Here is a 24,200-nt window from a genome sequence, read left to right as displayed (position 1 = left end):
TCAGACCATCCAAAACAAAAGAAAATAAAACAAAGCAAAACAAAAAGCTCATTCCATGTAATTGTGGATAAGAAGCAATGCACAGTATCTTTTCTAAAGAAAACACAGACATCCTTAAGGGTGAAATTACCAATTTATATCTTTTCTAAAGAAAACACAGACATCCTTAAGGGTGAAATTACCAATTTACTCAAATGAAACTTTAAATACAATGGACATATTTGAAACTTTTTCAAAAGTAAATCAAGTTTTCTTTTATATGGTAACCCATCAGTTCTGCCATTGTACTAATTTTATGGCTATATACTTGCGTTCAAATCAACCAGTGTAATAAAAATCACATCATCCTAGAAAAGAGTAAAGTGAATGCACAGCTAATACCCTGCCTTCGGCAAAATGACGTAAGCTTGGAGCATGTGCAAAGGAGGCAGTTAATCTCTACCCATGTGGGTTATGGTAAATGATAGGCTTTAACTATAAAAAACAGTTCAGAAAGAAAATTAACCATCAGGTGTGGGTGGGCAATTAACTCCAAACTGTGGAAGCCATCTCGCTCCTGTGGAATATTCATTAACTCCTTTAATTAAAAAGTATTCATATTTGCATAATTTAGAAGTGCTTTCTATATACTTCAAAAGGTTATTGACAGTCTGTGAGTCACTCACAATTTTTTAAAAGAAGGCATTTTCTGCTGATATCAATTTACTGTTCAGAAGCAGATTTATATCTGCTTTAATTTCTCAAGAAAACAAGGAGATAAGAATACATTTAGGATATGCCATAATACTATATTTGGAAAATATGTGCACGTTTTGGGCTTCTCATTCATTCATTATTTCAGTCTGTCAGTCAGTCCTTTGATAAAAGTGTATTTTGAATATGATTAAGGACAGCATCACAGTCATAGAAATGGAAATGTGGAAGTGAAAACAAGAGTTAGAGTTTTCAGTAATTAAATCAGGAGGTGAAATCAAGAACATGAGGAAACATAACCTTAACATTTAAAGTCTTAAAATTTAAAGCAAAATGGTGTCAATGAACAAAAGGCAGAGATTGGAGGACCCAGAATATTCTGTAGCATTGGGGATAGAGAAGGAGGGAGGTGCTGGAAGAAATATTCTCATCAAACAGTTCTGATTACTATAAAGGGGCCCCTGGGTGCCCAAGGCTTCCTGTAAGAGTCTTTGCGATCACCAGGTAAGATAAAGTAAATTTGCCAAAATATGTCAGAAAAGACTAGGAAAGCTGACATCTGAGCTGCATCCATGAATGCACAAAAACCTTGCTAAATTCTTTTATTAATTCAAATAGAATATATGTACATATTTAGATTTTACATTTACAATTTTTCATCTGTGAATGATGAAAACGGTGTATCTCTCTTTCCAATCCTTATGTGTTTTGTTTCTTTTTCTTGTCTTACTACACTGAATGCGACTGTCAATACTACGCTGAATAACAGTAGTAAAAGTAGATGTGATAATTCTCTTGCTAAGAGGTTTTATTATAAATATACATTGAATTTTATTATATGCTTTTTCTACATTTGATGAGATTTCCAAAGGTGTTTTCCTTTAATCTGTTAGCAAATATACATATATATGAAAATACACATACTACACACACACAAGGACACACACACACACATGCAGATATATATTTAGATCAGCTGCCTTTGCAGGTTCACAAACAAAATTAGCATATCATTTTGTTTTTCCCTCTGACCAAGTCAAGTATTGGTATCAAGGTTATGCCAACATTATAACATTAGGGAAATATGCCCCTCCATTTTCTATTCTTGGGAAGATTTGAATATGTTTTGAATTGTTTCTCCTTTGAATATGTGGTAAAATTCACTGGTGCAGATACCTTAGTGGGACCATGTTTGCGTAAGAAGATTTTAGACTAATGATTTAATTTCTTTAAAGGCTATAGAAAATGTGTTGGGATTTTTTTTAGCTTACAAATCAGTTCTGTAGAGTTACCTATTATTGGGAATTTGTCCATTTCATCTAAATGTTTCATTTCTTTGGCATCAAGACATCAATAATACTGTCTTTTCTGCTCTGTGAAGTCTGTAGTGATCTTCTTTTCTGCTTTTAGCTTTGTTACTTGTGCCTTATTTTTTCTTAGTCTTGTCTGATGTCTAACAATTCTATTTAAGGAACCTAATTTGGGCTTTGTTAATCCTCTTAAGTGTGCCTTTGTCTTCTATTTCATTAATTTATATTTCTGCCTTTATTTCCTCCCTTCTACTTTCTTTAGGTTCATTTTATATTTTTAACTTCTTGATATGTATGCATAAATCAGTCATTTTCATCCTTTTTTCCTAATATATGCAGTTTAGTATATAAATTTTCCTTTAAGCACTGCTTTAGTTGTACCCCATACGTTTTGATATGTAGCTTTTTCCTTATAATTCAGTTACTTTTATTTTCTAATTCCCACATGGTTTCTTTTTTGATGGAAATATAATTTCAAAGAGTATTCCCTAATTTCCAAACTTATGGGAGCTTTCAAATTGTCTTTTAGTTTTAAAATTTGTTTCTGTTAAGAATTTCGAACTATTTCCACAGTGGTCAGAAACCTACAATGTGATAGCCATTGTTTGAAACATATAAAGCTTCTCTTATGGTTCAGTGTGTGGTCATCAAAGAAATGGTGAGTCAGACAGTCTCTCTCATCTGTCCACCCAAGAGAGAAACAGGATTAGGGAGGAGAAGGTGGCAGAAGAAGGAAAAGGAAAAAGGGGAGGAGGGTTAGGGAATAGAAGGAGGAGAAGAGAAGAAGAAAGGGGTGGAGGACAAGGGGAAAGAGAAGTAGGTTGTTGAGGTGGCAGCATGCTAGAGAGAAGGGAAGGGGAAGTGGAGAAGGTAGAGGGAGAGGCAGTAGGGAAAAAGATTCCGTTCTCTGGTTATATTCAAGCCAGAACACTTAAAAATATCTTTTTTCCCCCATTTTGCTAACTCACCATTGCAGTTGCCATTGGAAAGAGAATTGAGCAATGTGTTTTGTTCACACTGAAATGAAAACAAATGTAATTATAAACATCAATGTTTGTCCCTGAAAATAGTACACCACTCTTTTCTACCAAAAGAATAACAAAATACCAACTCAATAATAGTCTCTAATAATTATTTTTCATTGGATTTTTTCAGAAGGATAAATAAAACAATGTTTGAGCTAACAAAATGACAATTAGTCCTAAGTGTATATCCATTCAATAGATGACTGGCATTATCAGCAGACTATTTTCTTTAGAATATTTTCTGCAAAATTAGGCTTGTTTGATTTTTGATCGCAAATTGAACATTTGCATGTGTTTTTCACGTAGCACATCCAGTCACAATTAACCTCATTAACACCGCATTCTGCGAGGGAGAGGTACATAACATATATTTAATATTAGCCCCAAAGTCAACAGTTCACATGTATCTCCATGCAGATGTGCTCGAGAAACATTCCAGATTGATGGAAAATGCTGTAGGAAAGAGCTAAACATCTGAAATTGCCAAAAATTGATGCTTCCAATGAGATTACATGCTACCTACTGCATCTCTGAGTAAAAAATGTACTATGGTTGTTGTTACTGATGAAAATATTTCCTGAGTACTTACGATATACCAAGGAATTTATGTTAATGTAGTAAATCCTCAGAACAATCTTTTTTTTTAAGTATAAGGAAAAACAATCTTATGAATTACTGATCTCATTTTTCATATGACAGAGCTAAAGCTTAGAAAGATGAAAGAATTTGACCAAAGTCACAAAACTAGAAAGACCTCAGCTAAAACTAAAGCTTCTGTCTTTCTAATTTTAAACCCCATGTTCCTAACCAGTACATAACAATGCTTTTCCCAAGAAATCAGTGTTTCATCTTAGAGGTTGACTAGAGAAACTTCACTCTCTCCTCTTGATGCCCAGTGGTTCAGTTAGTTTATTTTAAATCTGGCTCTGACAGTTATCGACCGTATAATTCCCACCAGATTATTTCACATTTCTAAGTGTCAACCCTTCTTGTATGTTAAATTCAGTGATGTCACTCATACATGGGTTGATGATGTAAGTTGGATAGCCTAGTTAAAGTGTCTGGCCCCTATGAAACATTCAATGAAGGTGAGTTTCCTTTCTCTCCCTTTAAAAATACCCAGTCTGAAATCTCCCATCTGAAAAATTCCAAAAATATAGAGAGATATGGAGGGGGCGGGGGCACGGGAAAGTCATTTTACAGTGGAGAAACCTGACAAACAGCACCTCAGCCAGGTGATAGCAGCTCACATTAAATCACATTGACGGTATTTACCCTTGATATGATATGATGAAAATCCCACTTCCCCTCTGTAGTCTTCCTCCCCCAAACCCATCACCCCACTCTAACCATGAGGAAAACACCAGGGAATTCCAATGGAGGGTATCGTATAATATACCTGACCAGTACTCCCCAACACCGAGGAGGCCATCAGAAACAAGAAAAATCTGAGAAGGTGTCAAAGCCAAGAGGAGCCTAAGGAGAAAAGATGTTCAAACGTGATATATCCCAGATGGGATCCAGGAACAGTAGAAGAACATTAGGAAAAAACTACAGAAACTTGAGTAAAATATGTGCTTTAGTTAATGAGAATATAGCAACATTGATTCATTCATTGTAACAAATGTACTATGATAATGCAAGGAGTTAATATTAGGGGAAATTCGGTGTAAGGTATGGGGGAACTCTCTGTACCATTTTCTCATTTTTTTCTGTAAGCCTACAACTGTTCTAAAAAAGATAAAATCTGTTTAAAAATGTTTGACAAAACCAAAAAATTTTGGATAAACAACAGATAAAAACTTCTCTTGAAAAGTGAAGACGCAAAATGGTGATTGGTCTTATGTGAGTATTTGTTCCCTGTACAATATTGTGCATGAATACACCAAACCCAAGTGCTCCAGAGATCTTCCTAAGCTCCTGCCAGGAGAGATATTTAATGACCATGTACAGGAAGAGCCACAGTATAATAGAACAGGGTATCCTTTTTCAGTTTATGTTTCGAGTAAGATAATTCTTCCTGTCCTGGGGTGTTTCAAATGCTGCTCCCATCCCCGTGCCTGTTGGCTGTGGAAAATGCAGCTAGCAGGTAAGAGGAGACAGAGGCGCTGCCAGCAAACTGGGGTTCAAGACCGTTCAAGTGCAAGGTCACCGTGTGAAGCATGGGAGAGGAGGCACAACTACAGCAATGATCAACTGATGCCGACTCACTTCTTGAAAACTGAACAAAGGGCACAAGCCTTGAAACAAGAGGAAGATATCCACCACAGATAGTGTGTGACAAAAATCATATAAAGTGCCCCAAAGAGTATCCATCCATCCTGGACCACCCACTCAACCATTCTGTATAAGGGTTTATCCCCAGTTCCCCAGAGGGCAGAGCTTCTAGATTGCTATCCGAAACACAAGCTGTACCTTTAAAATTCATGGGCTGCAAATTTGCAATTAGATGACAGTATTTGTATTCTTCCCATCAGGGTGGGACTCAGTCTCAACAAAGCTTTCTTTCCATTATAAAGTTCTGAGTTGAGGAATTCCTTTGTGTATCATTACCTACCAATAACCCAGATCTCGATTTCATTATTATGCTCAAATTTCTGAAGACCAAGTAGGTAAAATCATATATGTGGTAACCCCTCATAGAAGACAGGATAAACACATGCCAATTTTCAATTTCCAAATCAAACTGGAGTAACTTTAGCCTTGAAGGATTCTAAGGAAAGCACCACTGGCTGATGAGGCACTAAATAATTACTTACTAAGAATCATCACACTAGATACTCTATGAGATGTGCAAAGTCTACAAAGCAGTATATAATTCCAAGAAGTAAATTTATATTTTTCAAAATCAAGACCAAATACTTCCTGTGGGCTTATTAGGTTACTTGGAATTCTGGACAAATTTTCCCACAGAACTCATGTTATCCATGATGGTTCTGAGTTTAAGTCACCCCACAAAAACCTACCCAGCTTATAATACAATTGAACATTGCCACAAAGTATAACATGGCTTTGTGAACAAAATAGGCCTAGGACCAACTTGAACAATTAGGAATTTATCTCCCTCTTTAGCATGAGAGCAAGTTTTGCTCAACCCCAAACTACTGTTGGTGGTTCCCCAATTTTTGATGAAAGTAAAATCCTAAGACCATAGTGAGGGTGAGAGACCGAACTGGGACTAAATAAGCAGGGACAACCTCACAGACAAGCAACCCGCCGTTTTGAAATTCTTAATCATTTTTTTTAACAAAGGACCCTGCATTTTCATTTTGTTCTGGGCTCTTACATAACATTATCTAATCCTGCATATAGGATGTGTACGGCATGGATAAGGATGAGCCCCAGAGAGAAAAGCATGAAGCTGAGAGGGACAGGAATGTGGTATAGGATATATCCTGAAGCACCAGTGATGTGTCTCTATTTATCTATTTACGTAAGTGAGCAGGAGATCATTTAAGAACAAGGATATAAAGAAAGAAGAGATCTTTGTGATCTGGAGTAGTCAAGAAAAGCTTTATAGAGAGAGGAGAACTTGCATTCACCCATAATAATAAAATTAGCTAATATTTTATAGTACTGATTAAGGACCAGGTACTATTCTAAGTGCTTTACATATATTGACTCATTTAATCATCTCAATTACAGCTGAAGAAACAAAAGCTCAAAAGATTCAATAACTGGCCATGGTCTCACAGCTAGCAAGTAGCAAACTTAAATCCATTATCTTTGGCACTACATTGCAGAGGGCTTAAAGACTCAAATGACCACAGATGGCTTATTTTATGTTAAATCATGCCGATGCACATTTGATTCAATACTACTGTTAATCAGGACAATTTAAGGGAATAAAGAATGCTGGTATTTTATAACAATGTTATAATGATGGCAGCAATGTAAGCTTCTCTGAAGTCATTTTTCATATTCCATCTCTTTAGAGTTACTCATATCCATCTTCTGTCTCTTGGTAAAAGGTTCTTTTAACTAAGTGCTTTGTCATACTTATTCTTCTCAGGGTTATAGTACTAGGTACATATGTTCTTTAGATATGTGGGATGACTGGGTGAACAAAAAAATGATTAATGACATGCTAACTATATGAATCAAATAAAAAGTATAATACGATGTTAAGTTTCACTGCGTGGAGATGTCTCCAAACACTTACAGTGTATCATAATTACATTACACAACTTTCAGTATCATGAAGTGAGATTATCTGTAGCATGGTTTTCTAGTCAGGAAGCAGCTGAGCCTACCTTGCTAATATCATCAAGTGGCTGATTGCTGGCATTTTCCTTTTGGATTATGTTCATCAGATCAGTATGAAACTTCTTTGCATTCAGAAAAACAAGTGGGTTGTTTATTGAGATAATTTTCACTTGTTGCAGGGTTTCCTTTTAGAGAAGAAAAGGAACAGACACAGAGTTCTGAATTAAAACATAATGATAGCCAATGAGTCTAAATCACACAAGTGTGGAAGCAATCTCTTAGCTGACATTTTCATTATTAGAATTTATTTAGACAACATTATATACGAGCATGCTTCCTAAGAGAAAATATATACTTAAGCTTCACTAAGAAATACCAACAGCCATAAGACGGCTCTGCAGTTATGCATACAGTGACCCTTGCTCCTCCTGGATGCTTTTGGGAAGCTATGGCACAGCAGAGACTATCCAAACAGTACCAGGAATATCTTCCCAAAAATATCACTTCCACTTAGTCTACTAATTAAAAACCAATTTGCTTAACCATCAGTAGTTCAAAAAGATGAAAATGTGTCCAAAATGTCAAGTGTCAGTCTTTCACCTCATACTTGCATGGCTTTTACTCTGGCTGAAATATAACCTGACCAGTGACTAATAGCCCGGATTGGGAGAAAGATCCAGAGAGGTAATAGGAGGATTAGCATTTCGCTTCGGGCAGGCCTGGGTTACTCTGGGTTGCCAGGAGGTTGATGAGAGACACAGAAAGAGAGAACACAAAGTGTCAAACAAAAGGTTTTGCCATGTTGTCCCAGGTCTTCCTGGCAGCGATTAGTGGTATACAACCTGAACTGCCTTCTCACCTGCCCAAGAGGCTGACCTAGAAACTGACACAATGGTAAGGTCTATGAAATGATAACTCCTTGCCAAGTAAAGAAAGCAATCTTCCTTAGGCTTTGGTGCTCACATATATATATAAAAAAAAAGATGCAGAGGATAGCAATGCATACAGGAAGAGGAAAGAAAAACAAAATAAAATATTAGATATATGAATTTGGACAACTCCTTTAACCTAAGTTTCCTTTTCTTTAAAGTAGGTATGTATTCTAGATAGTCTCAAAAAGTTTCTCTAACTACAAAAACTGACAACTCTAGAAATCGAGATTTGCTGCAAATGACTCAAGGGTGGAAAAAAACCTTAAGTTACCATTAATTGTGTTCCCCCAAAAGACATGCTGAAGTACTGACCCCTGGTACTGACAAATGTGATTTTATTTTGAAATGGGATCTTTGCAGATGTAATGAAATTAAGATGAATTAATACTGAGCTGGTTGATCCTAATCCCATATTACTGGTGTCATTATAAGAAGAGCAGAAGGGACACAGAGAGAATGCCATGTGACAACAGAAGCAGAGATTGGGAGCGATGTATCTACAAGCCAAAGAATGCCAAAAATTGCCAGGAATCATAAGAGACTGGAAGAGGCTAAGGAGGATTCTTCTTAGAGCCTTTAGAGAGAACACAAACCTGCCAACCCCTTGATTCTGGACTTCAAGAAAATAAGTTAGTAAGAAAAAAATGTTAAATATTTGTTAAAGAATAGAGACTTAAGTTGTTCCAGAAAGAAAATTCTAAACGGGGTTGAATTCACCGATTGCGAAGAGATCTCCCAAACTGAGAAAGTATTTTTTGCACAAAGAAGGTGAGAAAGAGCAAGAATGGAGAAGAATGAGAGGATAACTCTGTGCTTTGTTGTATTTAAACTAGCCGAAAATTCCACCTAACAGCTCATATTTAAATCTTGCTCTTAATTTGGTTCTTCCTTTTATTTCTGATTTAAAACATTAAATAACTAGTGATGTGTAGTATCCTAGTAAAATAAAGATGTTCACATGAACCAGTAATTTATTATTTGGGTGTGTGACTAGACTAGAGCCAGTCAAGATCTAGAGAAGAAGGGACGTTGTCAGTTTTTCATCTTTCTACAATCCCTTCATTCTCTTTCTCAGCCTTAGTTGAGGTAATGATTAGAGAGAATGTATAAACCAGTGATCTTAAAGCTGAAAAAAGAGTTAATTCCAAAATTCAATTCCGTATCAAAGCTAAGCATGTCAAGGCTAAGGCATGTAGCAGAACCTGTGATGTGAGTACCCAGAGGAGTCCAGGGGCCCAGAAAGTCAGTCTGAGGCTTTGCAAATACACTAAATTCCCATGGAAAAATTAAGGAAAGACGATAAGGGATAGAAAAGAAAGGCCGCACTGGTGGAAAACTTGAGTCTGTGTCACTTTCAAAAACTCTGAACTCAGCTCCCTAAGAAGCAAACCTGTCCGTACTTATTAAATCACCACCAAACTTCTCCACAAACCCAAGGTATCACAAAAGGACTCCAAAGGCTACTTCTTACTTCCTACATTTGCTACCCTGACATTGGCCCTTTTGGTGGGTGGCCAGCTCTCTCTGTTCTGAGGGGAATCATGAAGAACTGAAACAAGTGAAGGTGAAAAATAAGGGAAAAAAGGTTAACCAAACATTTATTAAGCAGTTTCAAAGTGAGGGCAATTTTTTAAACTTGGCAAAAATTCAAATCAACATTTTTCTTCTTCGCTTTCAATTGTTTTGTTCATCCCTTAGAACAAGAAACTAGAACTCAAACAAAATTAGCCAACCTAGGCATGGGCAGGGCAAGACAATTTGTGTAAGTTCTTTCCTTAAAAATGGGTCCACTGTGGAAGAAGCCGATCCTATTGGCCTGCCATAACCACTGGACTTAATTACCTTCTGCTAATAATACAGTTTCACTGCCTGAGTTAAAAAATACACAGATAAGCAACACCAAGAACCAGCTTTGCTTTATTGCCTTCCTACAACCTCTGTAATCTCATTCAGTTTAGATTATTAGTTTGGTTTGACTATTTTCTGAAACTTAGTAATAGAAACGAAGTTCCCAAATGCCAGAACTAATACGGGCCATGGTGAAACAGTGACGTGTAGTTCTACGAACCACGATATGGTCTTATCAGAATGCTAATAAAATAATTTTTGTTCTATTGACTTCTTGCATGTTGATCACCACACATTTATCAAAGTGTATACCTAATTAAAAATAGAATTACCATGTTTTTTAAAGTCATTATTTATCTTCTTCTTACAATATCTTAAAACTACATGACCTGCAAAAACAGCAGTAATTGCACAAGTAAAAAGGAAGCTAAACTTACACCATCCATTTCTGTCTTCACTTTAAATTCCATTTCTTTCATGTTTTTTATACTTAAAGTCTTTGCTCTGAAATTAAGGCAGAAAAAAAATAAAACAAACCATTTTCTAATCACTATCTTAACAATGAAGAAACCAAAAATCTAAATGTTTCATTTTATCTGAACAATTAAAATGTGTTTGAAATGGTTTAGACCCTATAACCCATTTGTTCATTAAACACTGGTAGATCTATATAACTCTGGGATCTTCAGGAATAGAGCACAACAAAGGAGGCATCTAAGTGGAGATTGACAAATACAATTTACTGTATTTGGGTTCCCTGGGCCCATAACTCCCAGCTACAAGAGGTAGATTTCTATCAAAAAGATAAAAGAAAAGGCTAGAGAGTAGTTAGAGTCTAGCAAAACCTTATTTTAGGAGAAAGTAAGTAAAGAGAGAATCAATGTCAAGACAGGGCCCTGATAAAAATGAATATATACATATATTCTATAAATATAAAATCTATAAAGATAAAACAATATTTTCAAATATATACTATTTTGAAAAGAATTTCAAGGGAAAGATGAGAAGTGAGTAGAAGTATTATCATATGATGAGCACTAGGAAAGCAGAAAAAAACGGTCAAAATAAGCAAATGGTTTAGAGATGGTCAGAAGAAAGATAAAAAGAAAGAGCATGCTCCCTGTCATGGTCAGCTTCACGTGTCAACTTGGCCAGATGGGTGGTGCCTAGTTGTCTAGTTCAGCAAGTGCTGACCAGTCTGTTGCTATGAGGACATTTTACGGACTTAAATGATGACCACATTGGTGCAGCCACAGCATTTGCAATCAGCTAAGGGGAGTGTCTTCTGCAATGAGCAATGCTCAGTCTAATCACTGGAAGCCTTACGGGAAGGGCTCGGAAGAGACAGTCACTCTTCCTGCTTCGGCCAGCCAGCCTCTCCTGAGAGCTCCTCAAGGACTTTCATGGAGCTGCCAGCTTGTGTCCTGCCCTATGAACCTTGGACTCTACATCCCCACGGTAATGTGAGACACTTCTATAAATTTTATATTCACAGATATCTCCTGCTGATTCTGTTTCTCTAGAGAACCTTAGCTAATACACTCCTTAACAAGTTGTCTTTAAAAAGTAGATAGATGATAGATAGGTAGATAGATAGATAGATAGATAGATAGATAGATAGATAGATAGATAGATAGATAGACAGATGATAGATTAATCGACTTCTGAAAAATGATATTTGCTCAAGTTATGTCATTTTCCAGATGATACTGCTATATGATGTGCATCTCATTGATACTGCGTACTATGTCCCCTCACTTAATATTTTTAAAAGGCAACTGCAAGATATACAATTGATGGGTTAATTTATTGACTCATAGATTTTAAATATTCTATTTTCATAGTTTTGACAGCTATAGTATTTCTCTTTACCAACATTGTCATATGATACATATAGATAATATAACTTCTTATTTATTTGCCCCTAATTTCCTGATATCAAGTAAAATATGAGATCATAGCACTATTTATGATTCAGAAAAAAAGTAACTGGCAACATGGTATATGCTACTGCTGGTCAGAATAAATAGAGCATTTAAATAACAACTTACCTTGGGAAGCGTCCAATCACTATAGCGATGGTGCAGACAACACCAAACAGCAGCCCCACATTGGCAGCAAAACATATTGTAAATATATAGGTACTGACCCATATGCCCTGAAAGAGAAATAGAAGATGTGGGTCCTTTGGCATTCCCATTTTATGATTTCTAAATCCCTCACAATCTTATTCTACAATATTCCTTCTTATTCTACAATATTCCTATGACCAGATCTCTCTGTAAGGATATATCATTTAAGAAGTGGCAAAATGGAAGCCCAAGAAAATGGAAATGAATCCTGGTTCTTCAGACTCTCAGTGGCAGAAGTCATGAAAAGTTACCTTCCTTTCTTTCTAGACATTGCCAATGCTTAGATGAATCCACAACAAATGCTGTACTTAAAATCTGTAAATAATTGAAGCATATAGTTCAAAAGCATGCCATAATTTTCCACTGCTCTCTCGTTTAATAGGATGCCATTATAAGCATTTGTTTGCAGATTTTTGGTCATTCCCGATATTCTGTTTACTAGGATTGCTATAAAAATAACTAACATAGCTTATTACAACATAAAGTTCCCAAAGCCTAATATTAAAGTGGCTGAACCTAACAACACTGCCAATGCCATTTTAGATCAACCACTATTAAGATCAGTATAATTTTATTTGCAAAGGGCCACTTATTGTGAAAGCTAAAAATCAGAGCCAACATATTCTTAGAAACAAAAGACTGCAAGAGATCCTATTTCTCTTTTAGTCGTTGTGGTTTTGCCACCCCCTGAAATTAAAATCTACAAGTTATTTTATTATAGTTGGCATTTCTAAACTTATTGCTAGAAAAAATATAGTTAAAAGAAAGATGATTGTGAAATCCAGGTTAGATTTTCTAAACACAAAGCCCTACATTCATCAAATAACAGACCAAAAAAATTTCAAACCCTCTCTTTCCTCCAAATTACCTACAACACTTTGCATACAATTCTAATTGATTCTTCTCTGTCCAGTAGCTGGATTATCACTTTAAAACATCTTCAACAGCATAATATAATTCCACATGCAAATAAGAGTGAAAAACTTCTATTAATCTAAAAACAGTATAGAATCTCGGGAGAGGGCATTGCAAGTTTTTTTTCAGACTGCTTTGAAACAAGTATTTCTAAAGGATACTTTTCACTTGAAATACTTCTTTCTCTGTATTATTTATCTACACTGAGCTTGAGTGGTTCTTAATGATGGAGTATTTTGAAAAGCTGAGCACTGGAAAGCAAACCAAGGGATTTTTATCTATAAAATTTCTTTAGTTATAGAAGAAACAAATATTTTGGAGTAGCTAGTCATTTGAAACTTCTATTTGCACACAATAGGACTTGTTTCCCTTCCTAATGTATTACACTGCACTGTTTGTGTGTATGTGAGTGTGTACACACATATACACAATAATGCTGCAAGTTTTTTTATCATTTATTTAATTTCCTATGATCACAGTGTCCTACACATTCCTCGGTGCTGACTGAACCTGCATGAACGTGGCAGCACAAAAGCTTTAAAAGTCCAATTCCTCTTGGCCAACTTCCATGTTTCAATATGGGATGGGGAACACTGGATTCTGGTCTCAGCCATTTAAAGAACCAGAGTGCCTAGAAATCATAATTCATCAGAGCAACCCCCAAATTTGGTGCCATCTGGTTCTATTTTTAAACTATATTTACTCTCCCACAATGCCATCAGTTATAAGCCAGACTCTCCAAGTGCTTAATTATTTCCTGAGGATATGTTTATAGTTTAAAAAAATAGCCACTGGTAATTAATAACAGAGTTAAGTAAATGGTTCACATTGGTTAGCAAAAGTCCCAACGCTATTTGCAACAATTTTTGTTAAGGATCCAAATGCCGGTTGTCACAGTTATCAGGAACTGGTTAGCTCCTGGGCCTCTGTGGTTCCATTGCATTCTGACTTGCTCCCTTCCCTGTTTGCTACTTACAGCCCCAACCACAAACTAAGTCCAAATTTGACCACAGGTAGGGAAAACACAGCCGTTTTTTCTTTATAGAAAACATATCAGAGCGAAGCGCAGTTGAGCAACAGTGGAAAGCACAGGCTCTCCCTGAACCACCCCTTACTCTATCTGCTTTGGTGACAGATCTACATCATTAAATTTATGTAGGTCTCAATTTGTGCCCACTGTTCAGCTACTCAAACAGTTCTGAGAAAAAGGTCCCTATTTCTTCATTACTACAACTCAAAGTAAAATCATCATTGAACTGTGATCATTATGTAGAGAAATTTTAACAGGTTCTTAATTTTCACATGATGACTGCTTATGTGATTTCTAAATTTTCCAACTTTCAAATGGTATCTTTGGTGACCTTAGCTCCCTGGTATTCTAGGCATTTTCTCTCTGCTGGGTAATCTAGCCCTATATCTATACAAAAGTCTGTGCAATGTTCTGACTCCAGATGCTAAACCCTGATCATCTCCCAGCGATCCTTTGTTTCTCACTCTCTAATCCCTAAGAGATATAAAACCACGTCAAATATAGAGGCCATTTGTCAAGCTAAATTCAATGTCCCCCTAAATCATCAGGTACCTGCTCTATCCACACAGCCTTTCTCAGGCTTACTCTGTGCACATACACTGCCTACCTACTCCAAGTTTTCAACTATCACCTAGAAGCAAAAAAACTACCAATCCCGAGCTATTAAACTGTTTTTCAAACTGTCTACCAAACATCTTCAAACTCAACATGTTCAAATACAAACTTGTTATCACTAGTTTAAAATCTGCTCTTCCTCCAGTGTTCTCCTTCAGTTATGACACCAATGTTCTTCAGACACCATAATCAGAAACTTAGAGTCATCTTTAACTCTTTTCTATTTTTATCTACTTGTCAAATCATTTCCTATATCCTATAAACTATTAATTAAAAATCTTGCAAACACCCCTTCTTCACCATTCACTGATGATGCCTTAGTTCATGCTTTGCTATCCCCACATAGATTATTTTGGCAGCTTTTTATTTATGTCTAATTTTTTTTATCTCCACTGTAAACTATTTACCACACTGCCGCCAGAATTACCTTTCCTGACACAGATTTGGATTTCAGATTTATATATTAAATTGTATTTTTACTCTATTTTGCTTTATTAAAATGCACCAAAAAACAATATAAAGAATGAATATACTGTGTGCATGGCAGGGAGGTGAGGAATCCAGCTTCAATGAAACAAGAACAAAACATGACTCCTAACTACAAAACACGGTGAAGACGTGCCAAATACTGTGAACACTGCATCACTGTTAGAGCAGACATTGGAATCTGACAAATACTTCCTCAGAGTTCAATCAATTACAGATTTCCTGATGGATGCCACAGTCCTGAAAATCCTATACAATAATCTTTTGAGAAGAAATTTAATTTCTAGCGACAAGAGTGTGCCTCCGGAGAAGGGGGAACCATACCTAGAGGAATTTGGTTTGACACAAGAAAACACAGCCAGAGGTGAAGAAAGATAAGACGGGAGAGGAGACAGCAGGTCTCAGATCACCAGAAAACCTGTGATTTGTGAGGTTTGCGTCGTCTAGAGGGAAGTCTTCAGACTACAGTCCTAAATGAGAGCTATGGGCTGCTCTATCTCACTTCTTACCTCCTGTCTTCCCCCCACATTATTTTTCAGCAGATCGCTAGGTCCATTAAAATGCATAATGACCACAAAGGAATCATTAAGGAGCCATTCACAAAACAGGGAAATGAGAGAGAGAAAAATGAAGTAGAGACAGAGGATAAGTGCAGACAAGTAACAGGCAATATCATCTCAGGAAAAACATCTCCAAAACGTATCGACTTCCAGTAACATGATGGAGTAAGAGTAAGGCTGAGGTCGCCCAGTCTCTGTGTAACAAGGAGAGAGACATGATAGAAAAATGACTGAGACGGTGGTTCCAGGGTGCGAGTGATCACGGAGGGTCTTCTACCCTGCACAGGGAGACCCTGGGCGAAAAAAAAAAGAATTTGGGATGGAGATAAGCAGGGTGAGTGTGCTCGGTCGCGACTCCGCCTACCCCTGCAGCGGGCTTCGGAAGATGTTCCCTTTGGCTTCGGCGCCCTGGGAAGAGAACAGACGCACTGTTCTTGGCAGGGACTCCACTTAGTCAAAGTAAAGTGCCTACTCCCCGCCCTTGGGACGCGCTGCTGTGAGCACCTGATTTTAGTTTTTGGCAAGGATTGGGGCCCTTCCCCGGGAGGTGGGGGAGACGTGGAGTGTGTGGGTCTGACTTCCAATGGGCCAGGGCGGCCTTTTTGGGGTCCTGGTGCCACTCCCCTCCCCCCACGGAGGCCTGAAGACCACCGGTGTGCAAGGACAGAGAGGTGGGGCCGAGGGACTGCCGGGACCGGCCTCCTGGCTGTGGGCTGGTGAAGCTGAAACGCCTGGTCCACAGCCCGGCGTCATCCCGGGGGTGAGCTTGGGGGCCACTAAATCCATCCCCCACACAGAAGGGGGCTCCACTGGGGTGCGTGTCCTTCATCCCCCAGGCCCCTGGTTGGTGGATTTCGACACGTGCCTGCTCGCCCGCCCTGACTGGAGTAACGATTCCAAATCTTAGATGTGGGAAGGAAATAAATCTGTAAAATAACGTCTTTAAGACATTAAAATGCCCCATCCACAATAGAAGATTATAAAGATGTGAAGGACCAGGCAGATATGGCTCGGCCAAATGACCAAATTAAATCATCTGCGGGGACTGAGAATTTCGAACAACTACTTGACGTTGTTCATAATGATATAAAGACTATCGAGAACGCACTAGGGGAGCGAAAAAAAGAATTTGAATGAATAAATAGAAAAATATCAAGCATTACAGATATGAAAGATACTGTAGACCAAATTAAAAGCATATTAAAGACTCCCAAATAGTAGATTTCAAGAGACAGAAAAAAGAATAAACAATTAGATGTCAGGGCAAATGAACATTCAAAAGAACAAATGGCAAGAAAGATGGAAAAAAATGCAACTTGATTTCAGGGAAGTGATAGACAACACAAAGCGTACAAATATAAGAATTATTGGTGTCCCAGAGGGGGAAAAGAAGGGTAAAGGGATAGGAAGGTTAGTTGAAGATACAATGGTGAAAAACTTCCCAACCATTATAAAAGACATAAATATCCAAACCAAACAAGCCAATGAATCCCAAATAGAATAAATCCAAAAAAGGCTTACTCCAAGATGTATATTTATCAGAATGTTAAATATTAAAAACAAGCAAAAAGTCATGAAAGCAGCAAGAAAAAAGAGATTTATTACATACAATGGAAACTAAATAAAACTTAGCTCAGACTATTCAACAGGTACCCTGGAGGCGAGAAGGCAGTGCTACGATATATTTAAGATTCTGAAGGAAAAAGACTTCCAGCCAAGAATTCTTTTTCCTGCCAAGTTGTCCTGCAAAATAGAGGGAGAGATTGAAATCTTTACAGATAAACAACAGCTATAAGAATTTTCCAACAAGAGATCTCCTATAAGAAATATTAAAGGGAGCTCTGTCGACTACTAAAAAGACTAGCGAGGGAGATCTTGAAGGAGGGTACAGAATTGAAAAGTATTAGCAGGGGCAACTTAAAAGATAAAAAATGAGAGAGGGAAAAGAATATATAGATCTGATAAATAAAAACTATAGGATAACTACCTGCCTCCTTTAGACCAAAGTGCGATAGTGAGATGCTAAGGGAGCCATTCCTGCTGCCACGGGCCTCGCAGATGCCACGGGACTCACTTTTAAAAAAGGAAGAACCCAACACTTTCCAGCTCTGAGAAAGTGCTGACCTGTGCAGCTGGGTCACATCTGCCCCCAATCCACCCAGGCATAATGCCATCCTGTGGCCACAGCTCTAGGCATGCGTACAAAGGGCCCCATGCCTTAGACCAATGTACACCAAGATCATACCCTCTAGACCGGTGCACCCGCACAGCTGCCTCTCCTTGACTGCTGGGTGACCACATTCACAAGCATCAGGGTAACATCCCCAACCTGCACCTATACCTGCCATGAATGAATCACTGCACTGAGTGCCCCACACCTTACCCTGCTCCCTGCTGTTCAAGCATCCCGTAAACACAAGGCCTTAGACTACTGAAAGAAATCAACTCCCAAAGTAAATCAATCAGGATATTTACATGCCATGAAGACAGCAGAAGATCACTAAACATATCACACTGCAGACAGATATAGCCCTGCCTAGTGACCAAATTAAAACACCAGAGGAGACACAGACATTGGAACAACTAATCAAAGATGTTCATACAACCCTACTTAATAAGTGGGATAGCAAATGACCTAAAGGAGATCAGGAAGACAGTAGAAGAGAATAAAGAGGAATTTGAATAACTAAATAGAAAAATAGCAGATATCACAGATATTAAAGACTCTGTTGACCAAATTAAAAACATACTAGAGGCACACAACACCAAATTTGAAGAGGCAGAAGAAAGAATAAGTAATACAGAAGACAGGATAACTGACTTTGAAGACTCAAAACAACAAATGGCAAAAAAAGATGGAAAAAATTGAATTGTGACTCAGGGAAATGATAGACAAAACAAAGTGCACAAATATAAGAATCATTGATATTCCAGAAGGAGAAGAGAGGAGTAAAGGGCTAGAAAGAGTAGTTGAGGATATAATGGGGAAAACTTTGCAACCCTCACAGACGACATAAATATACAAGTCAAAGAAGTCCAATGAATTCTGAACAGAATAAATCCAAATAGGCCTTCTGCAAGACACATACTAATCAGTCTGTCAAATGTTGAAGAGAAGCAGAAAATCCTGAAAGTGACAAGAGAAAAACAATCTACTGCATACAAGGGGAACCAAATAAGACTGAGTTCAGACTACTCAACTAGCACCCTGGAGGTAAGAAGGTAGTGGTATGATATATTCAAGATGCTGAAAGAGAAAGACTTCCAGCCAGGAATTCTGTACCCAGCCAAACTGTCCTTCAAAACTAAGGGAGAGATTAAAGTTTTCACAGACAAAGAAGTCCTGAAAGAATTTGTCAACAAGAGGCTGGCCCTACAAGAAATATTAAAAGGAGTTCTCCCAGCTGAAAAAAAAGACAGGAGAGGGAGTCTGGAGGAGGGCACAGAATTGAAGAGTACCACTAAGGGTAATTTTAAAAATACAAAGAGAAAGAAGGAAAAGAATGTATAAATCTGACAAATAAAATAAGAAAGATAAGATGGTGGATTCAACAAGTGCCTTTTCAGTAATAACTTTGAATGTTAACAAACTAAACTTACCAATTAAAAGATACAGATTGGCAGGATGGATTTAAAACATAATCCAGCTGTATGCTTATGTGGTTTGAAAGGATGTATGGACCCTAGAAAAGCCATGTTTTAATCAAAATCCCATTTCATAAAGGCAGAATAATCTCTATTCAATACTGTATGTTTGAAACTGTAATCAGATCATCTCCCTATAGATATGATGCAATAGAGAGTGGTTGCTAAACTGGATTAGGTGACGATATGTCTCCACCCATTTGGGGGGTCTTGATAAGTTTCTGAAGTCCTATAAAAAGAGGAAACATTTTGAAGAATGAAAGATTTGGAGACAGCAGAGCAGAGTGACATAGCCACGAGAAGCAGAGTCCACTAGTCAGTGACCTTTGGAGATGAAGAAGGAAAATGTCTCCCGGGAGCTTCATGAAACAAGAAGCCAGGAGAAGAAGCTAGCAGATGATGCCATGTCTGCCATGTGCCCTTCCAGATGAGAGAGGAACCCTGACTGTGTTCACCATGTGCCTTTTCAGATGACAGAGAAACTGTGACTGTGTTTGCCATGTGCCTTCTCACTTGAGAGAGAAACCCTGAACTTTATTGACCTTCTTAAACCAAGGTATCTTTCCCTGGATGCCTCTGATTGGACATTTCAATAGACTTGTTGTAATTGGGACATTTTCTCAACCTTAGAACTGCAAACTAGCAACTTATTAAATCCCCCTTTTTAAAAACTATTCCATTTCTGGTATATTGCATTCTGGCAGCTAGCAAACTAGAACAGGCTGCTTACAAGAGACTCATCTTAGACACAAAGATATGACTAGATTGAAAGTGAAAGGATTGAAGATTTTTTACACAAGTTGTAACCAAAAGAAAGCAGGAATAACTATACTAATATTGGACAAAATAGATTTTAAATGTAAAGACATCACAAGAGACCAAGAAGGACACTACATACTAATTAAAAGGTCAATTCACCAAGAAGATATAGCAATTATAAATGTTTATGCTCCCAATCAAGGAGCTCCAAAGTACATGAGACAGACATTGGCAAAACTGAAGGGAGCAATAGATGTTTCACCAGTAATAGTAGGAGACTTCAATACACTACTCATCTCTATAGATACAACAAACAGACAGAAGATCAACAAGGATATAGAGAAGTTAAATAACTTGATAAATGAATTAGACATAACAGACAGATATAAGTCATTGCACACCAAAGCACAAGGATATACATTTTTATCTAGTGCTCACGGAACATTCTCGAGGATAGATCATATGCTGGGGCACAAAAACAGTCTTTATACATTTAAAAATACTGAAATTATTCAAAGCACTTTCTCTGATCACAATGGGATGAAGCTGGATCTCAATAACCACCAAAGAATGACAACGTTCACAAATATATGGAGATTAAATAACACACTCTCATACAACCAGTAGGTCAAGGAAGAAATCACTAGAGAAATCAGTAACTATCTGGAGATGAATGAAAATGAGAAAACAACTCATCAGAGCTTATGGGATGTGGCAAAGACTGTGCTGAGAGGGAAATGTATTGTCCTAAATGCCTATATTAAAAAACAAGAAAGAGAAAAAATCAAAGACTTACAGCACACCTGGAGGAACTTGAGAGAGAACAGCAAACTAACCCCAAAGCAAATAGAAGAAGAGAAATAACAAAGATTAAAGCAGAGATAAATGAATGGGAGAACAAAAGAACAATAGAAAGAATCAATAAAACCAAAAGTTGATTCTTTGAGAAAAATCAATTTCTCTAGCAAACTGACAAAGAAAAAAAGAGAGAGGATACCAACAAGCAAAATCAGAAATGAGAAGGGGCGCATTACCACAGACCTTAAGAAATAAAAGAAATCTTAGAAGGTTACTATGAACAAACTATATGCCTACAAGCTAGACAAATTAGATGAAATGGACAAATTCCTGGAGACGCACAAACAAGCTTCACTGACTCATGATGAAACAGATCTCAACAAACCAATCACAAGTTAAGAGATTCAATCAGTCATCAGAAATCTTCCTACAAAGAAAAGCCCAGGGCGAGATGGCATCACAGAAGGAATTTTATCAAATATTCCAAAAAGAACTAACACCTATCCTGCTCAAGCTTTTCCAAAAAATTGAGGAAAAAGGAACTCTAATTAACTCACTTTATGAAGCTAATATCATTCTAATGCTAAATCCAGGTAAAGATGGTATAAGAAAGGAAAACTACAGACCAATCTCCCTAATGAACATAGATGCAAAAATTCTCAATAAAATATTAGCAAATCGAATCCAACAACACTTAAAAGAATTATACACCATGAACAAGTGGGGTTTATACCAGGAATGCAAGATAATTCAACACAAGAAAATCAATTCATGTAATTCAGCACATTAACAAATTGAAAAGGAAAAATCACATGATCATCTCAATTGATGCTGAAAAAGCATTCAACAAAATTCAGCATCCTTTTCTGATGAAAACACTCCAAAAGATAGGAATCAAAGGTAACTACTTCAATATGACAAAAGGAAATATATGAAAACAAGATAGCCAGCATCATATTCAATGGAGAGAGACTGAAAGCTTTCCCCCTAAGATCAGGAACAAGACAAGGATGCCCACTGTCATCACTATTATTAAAAATTGAGCTAGAAGTTCTAGCTAGAGCAATCAGGCAGGCCAAAGAAATATAAGGCATCCAAATTGGAAAGGAAGAAGTAAAACTCTCATTATTTGCACATGATATGATACTATACTTGGAAAATCCTGAGAATTCTACAACAAACTTACTTGAGTTAATAACTAAATTCAGTAAGGTGGCAGGATATAAAATTAATGCGCAAAGATCAGTAACATTTCTATACACAAGCAATGACCTAGCTGAGGAATCAGTTAAGGAAAAGATTCCATTCAAAACAGCAGCTAAAGAATCAAGTACTTAGGAATGAACTTAACTAGGGATGTAAAGGACTTGTACACAAAAAACTTCATAACATTGTTAAAAGAAACCAAAGTAGACCTAAATAGAGGGGAAGACATTCCCTGCTCATGGATAGGAAGGCTAAATATAGTTAAGATGTCAATTCTTCACAAATTGATCTACAGATTCAACACAGTACCAATCAAAATTCCAACAACCTAATTTGAAGATTTGGAAAAGCTAATTATCAAATTCATCTGGAAGGGAAAGAGACCCCAAATAGCTAAAAGCATCCTAAAAAAGAAGAACAAAGTGGGAGAATGAACACTCTGACTTTAAAACCTATTATAAAGTCACAGTGGTCAAAACAGCATGGTACTGGCACAGAGATAGAAGCATTGACCAATGGAATCAAATCAAGAGTGCAGAAATAGACCACCAAATCTATGGTCAACTGATTTTTGACAAGGCAAATCCTCTGAACTGGGACAGAATAGTCTTTTCAATAATTAAGCATGGAAAAACTGGATATCAATAGCCAAAAGAATGAAAGAGGACCCCTACTCACACCCTACATAAAAATTAACTCAAAGTGGATCAGACACCTAAATATAAGAACTAGCACCATAAAGCTTCTAAGAAAAAATGTAGGGAAACATCTTCAAGACCTGGTAATAGGAGGTAGCTTCCTAAACTTTACACTAAAAGCACAAGCAACAAAAGAAAAAATAGATAAATGGGAACTCCTCAAAATCAAATGCTTCTGCACCACAAAACTTTGTCAAAAAGGTTAAGAGGCAGCCAACTCAATGGGAGAAAATATTTGGAAATCGCATATTGGAGAAAGGTTTGATTTCCTGTATATACAAATAAATCATACAACTCAACAACAAAAGAACAAACAACCCAATTATAAAGTGGGCTAACGATATGAATTGGCATTTTTCTGAAGAGTAAATACACATGGCTCAAAAGTACATGAAGAGATGCTCACTTTCATTGGCTATATGGCTATTAAAATATGGAACTATTCAACCTTACCATCAGGGAATCCCCTAATACTGTGTCAAACTTTAGGGACAATCAAATAAATAGGCCATGCCCTTGATCATAAATTCAGGGTACAGGGGGAAAACTGCTACGGCATGCTATGAGCTATGTTCAAAAGGAAACCATCAGCAACCACAATAAAAGCAGAGGTAAATAATGGGGGGAGAAACAAGAGCTAAGAAGAGGTTTAGATTTCCTATTTGGCGACGGTGTGCTTATTGGTTTTCTTTCTTTTGTGAATAATAAAATTATTTAATATTGAGAATGCTGATGGACTGTGGACTTTGGGCCTTCTACATGATGCCTGATGAATGCAGATGGCTGAAGGATGCACTGACAGAGAAGTAGATTGGTGAATGATGGTGTATACTTATTAATGATGGTTGTGCTGCTACAAAAGGGAACAAAGTCACGAGGCATGCAATGATGTGAATGAAAATGTGGGACATTTGGTGAGATAAAATAAGCCAGAGACAAAAGAACAAGAATGGTATGGTCATCCTCAAAAAATGCTTATAAGAAAATAGGGGTCTAGACTGTAAGCTTTTAGAGCAGATACATTAAGTCCAGAGTGGTGATTATTATTTCTGGACTTTGAGAGGCCTTATATATATATGTGTGTGTGTATATATATAACCTGATATTTAGAGATGAGAACAAAGCTGAACAGATTGGGGCTAAGGTAATTCAGAACATAGAGGTAAGGAAGACAGTGTCTATATTTTAGAACCACACATACTCTTTGAGACTAATGGAAGAAAGGTTTATTTGGTCTGGAACTGATACTTTTGTAGTGCATAATCTAATTCGACCTATCTGTATAGCTCATTTGAAGAATTGAAACACAGGGAGCCCAGCATAAGAAAGAGGTCCTTTAATC

The 24,200-nt window shown here is 37.2% G+C and overlaps 1 protein-coding gene across 2 annotated transcripts in view; it reads right to left on the bottom strand.

Moving 5' to 3' along the window:
• Positions 1 to 24,200, bottom strand: part of SLC26A7 (solute carrier family 26 member 7) — a 125,163-nt gene that overhangs the window by 12,955 nt on the left and 88,008 nt on the right. For both annotated transcript variants that reach the window (XM_077167175.1, XM_077167176.1), the window contains exons 11-14: positions 12,066 to 12,172; positions 10,452 to 10,518; positions 7,282 to 7,419; positions 2,972 to 3,020 (exon numbers count right to left, since the gene is read on the bottom strand). In XM_077167175.1, the coding sequence (XP_077023290.1) occupies positions 2,972 to 3,020; positions 7,282 to 7,419; positions 10,452 to 10,518; positions 12,066 to 12,172 (361 nt within the window). The remainder of the gene's footprint in view (positions 1 to 2,971; positions 3,021 to 7,281; positions 7,420 to 10,451; positions 10,519 to 12,065; positions 12,173 to 24,200) is intronic.

The sequence above is a fragment of the Tamandua tetradactyla genome, chromosome 6, assembly GCF_023851605.1.
Source record: "Tamandua tetradactyla isolate mTamTet1 chromosome 6, mTamTet1.pri, whole genome shotgun sequence".
NCBI lineage: Eukaryota > Metazoa > Chordata > Mammalia > Pilosa > Myrmecophagidae > Tamandua > Tamandua tetradactyla.
Note: the sequence above shows the minus strand (reverse complement) of the source record. Positions and strands in the feature narration are given on the sequence as shown.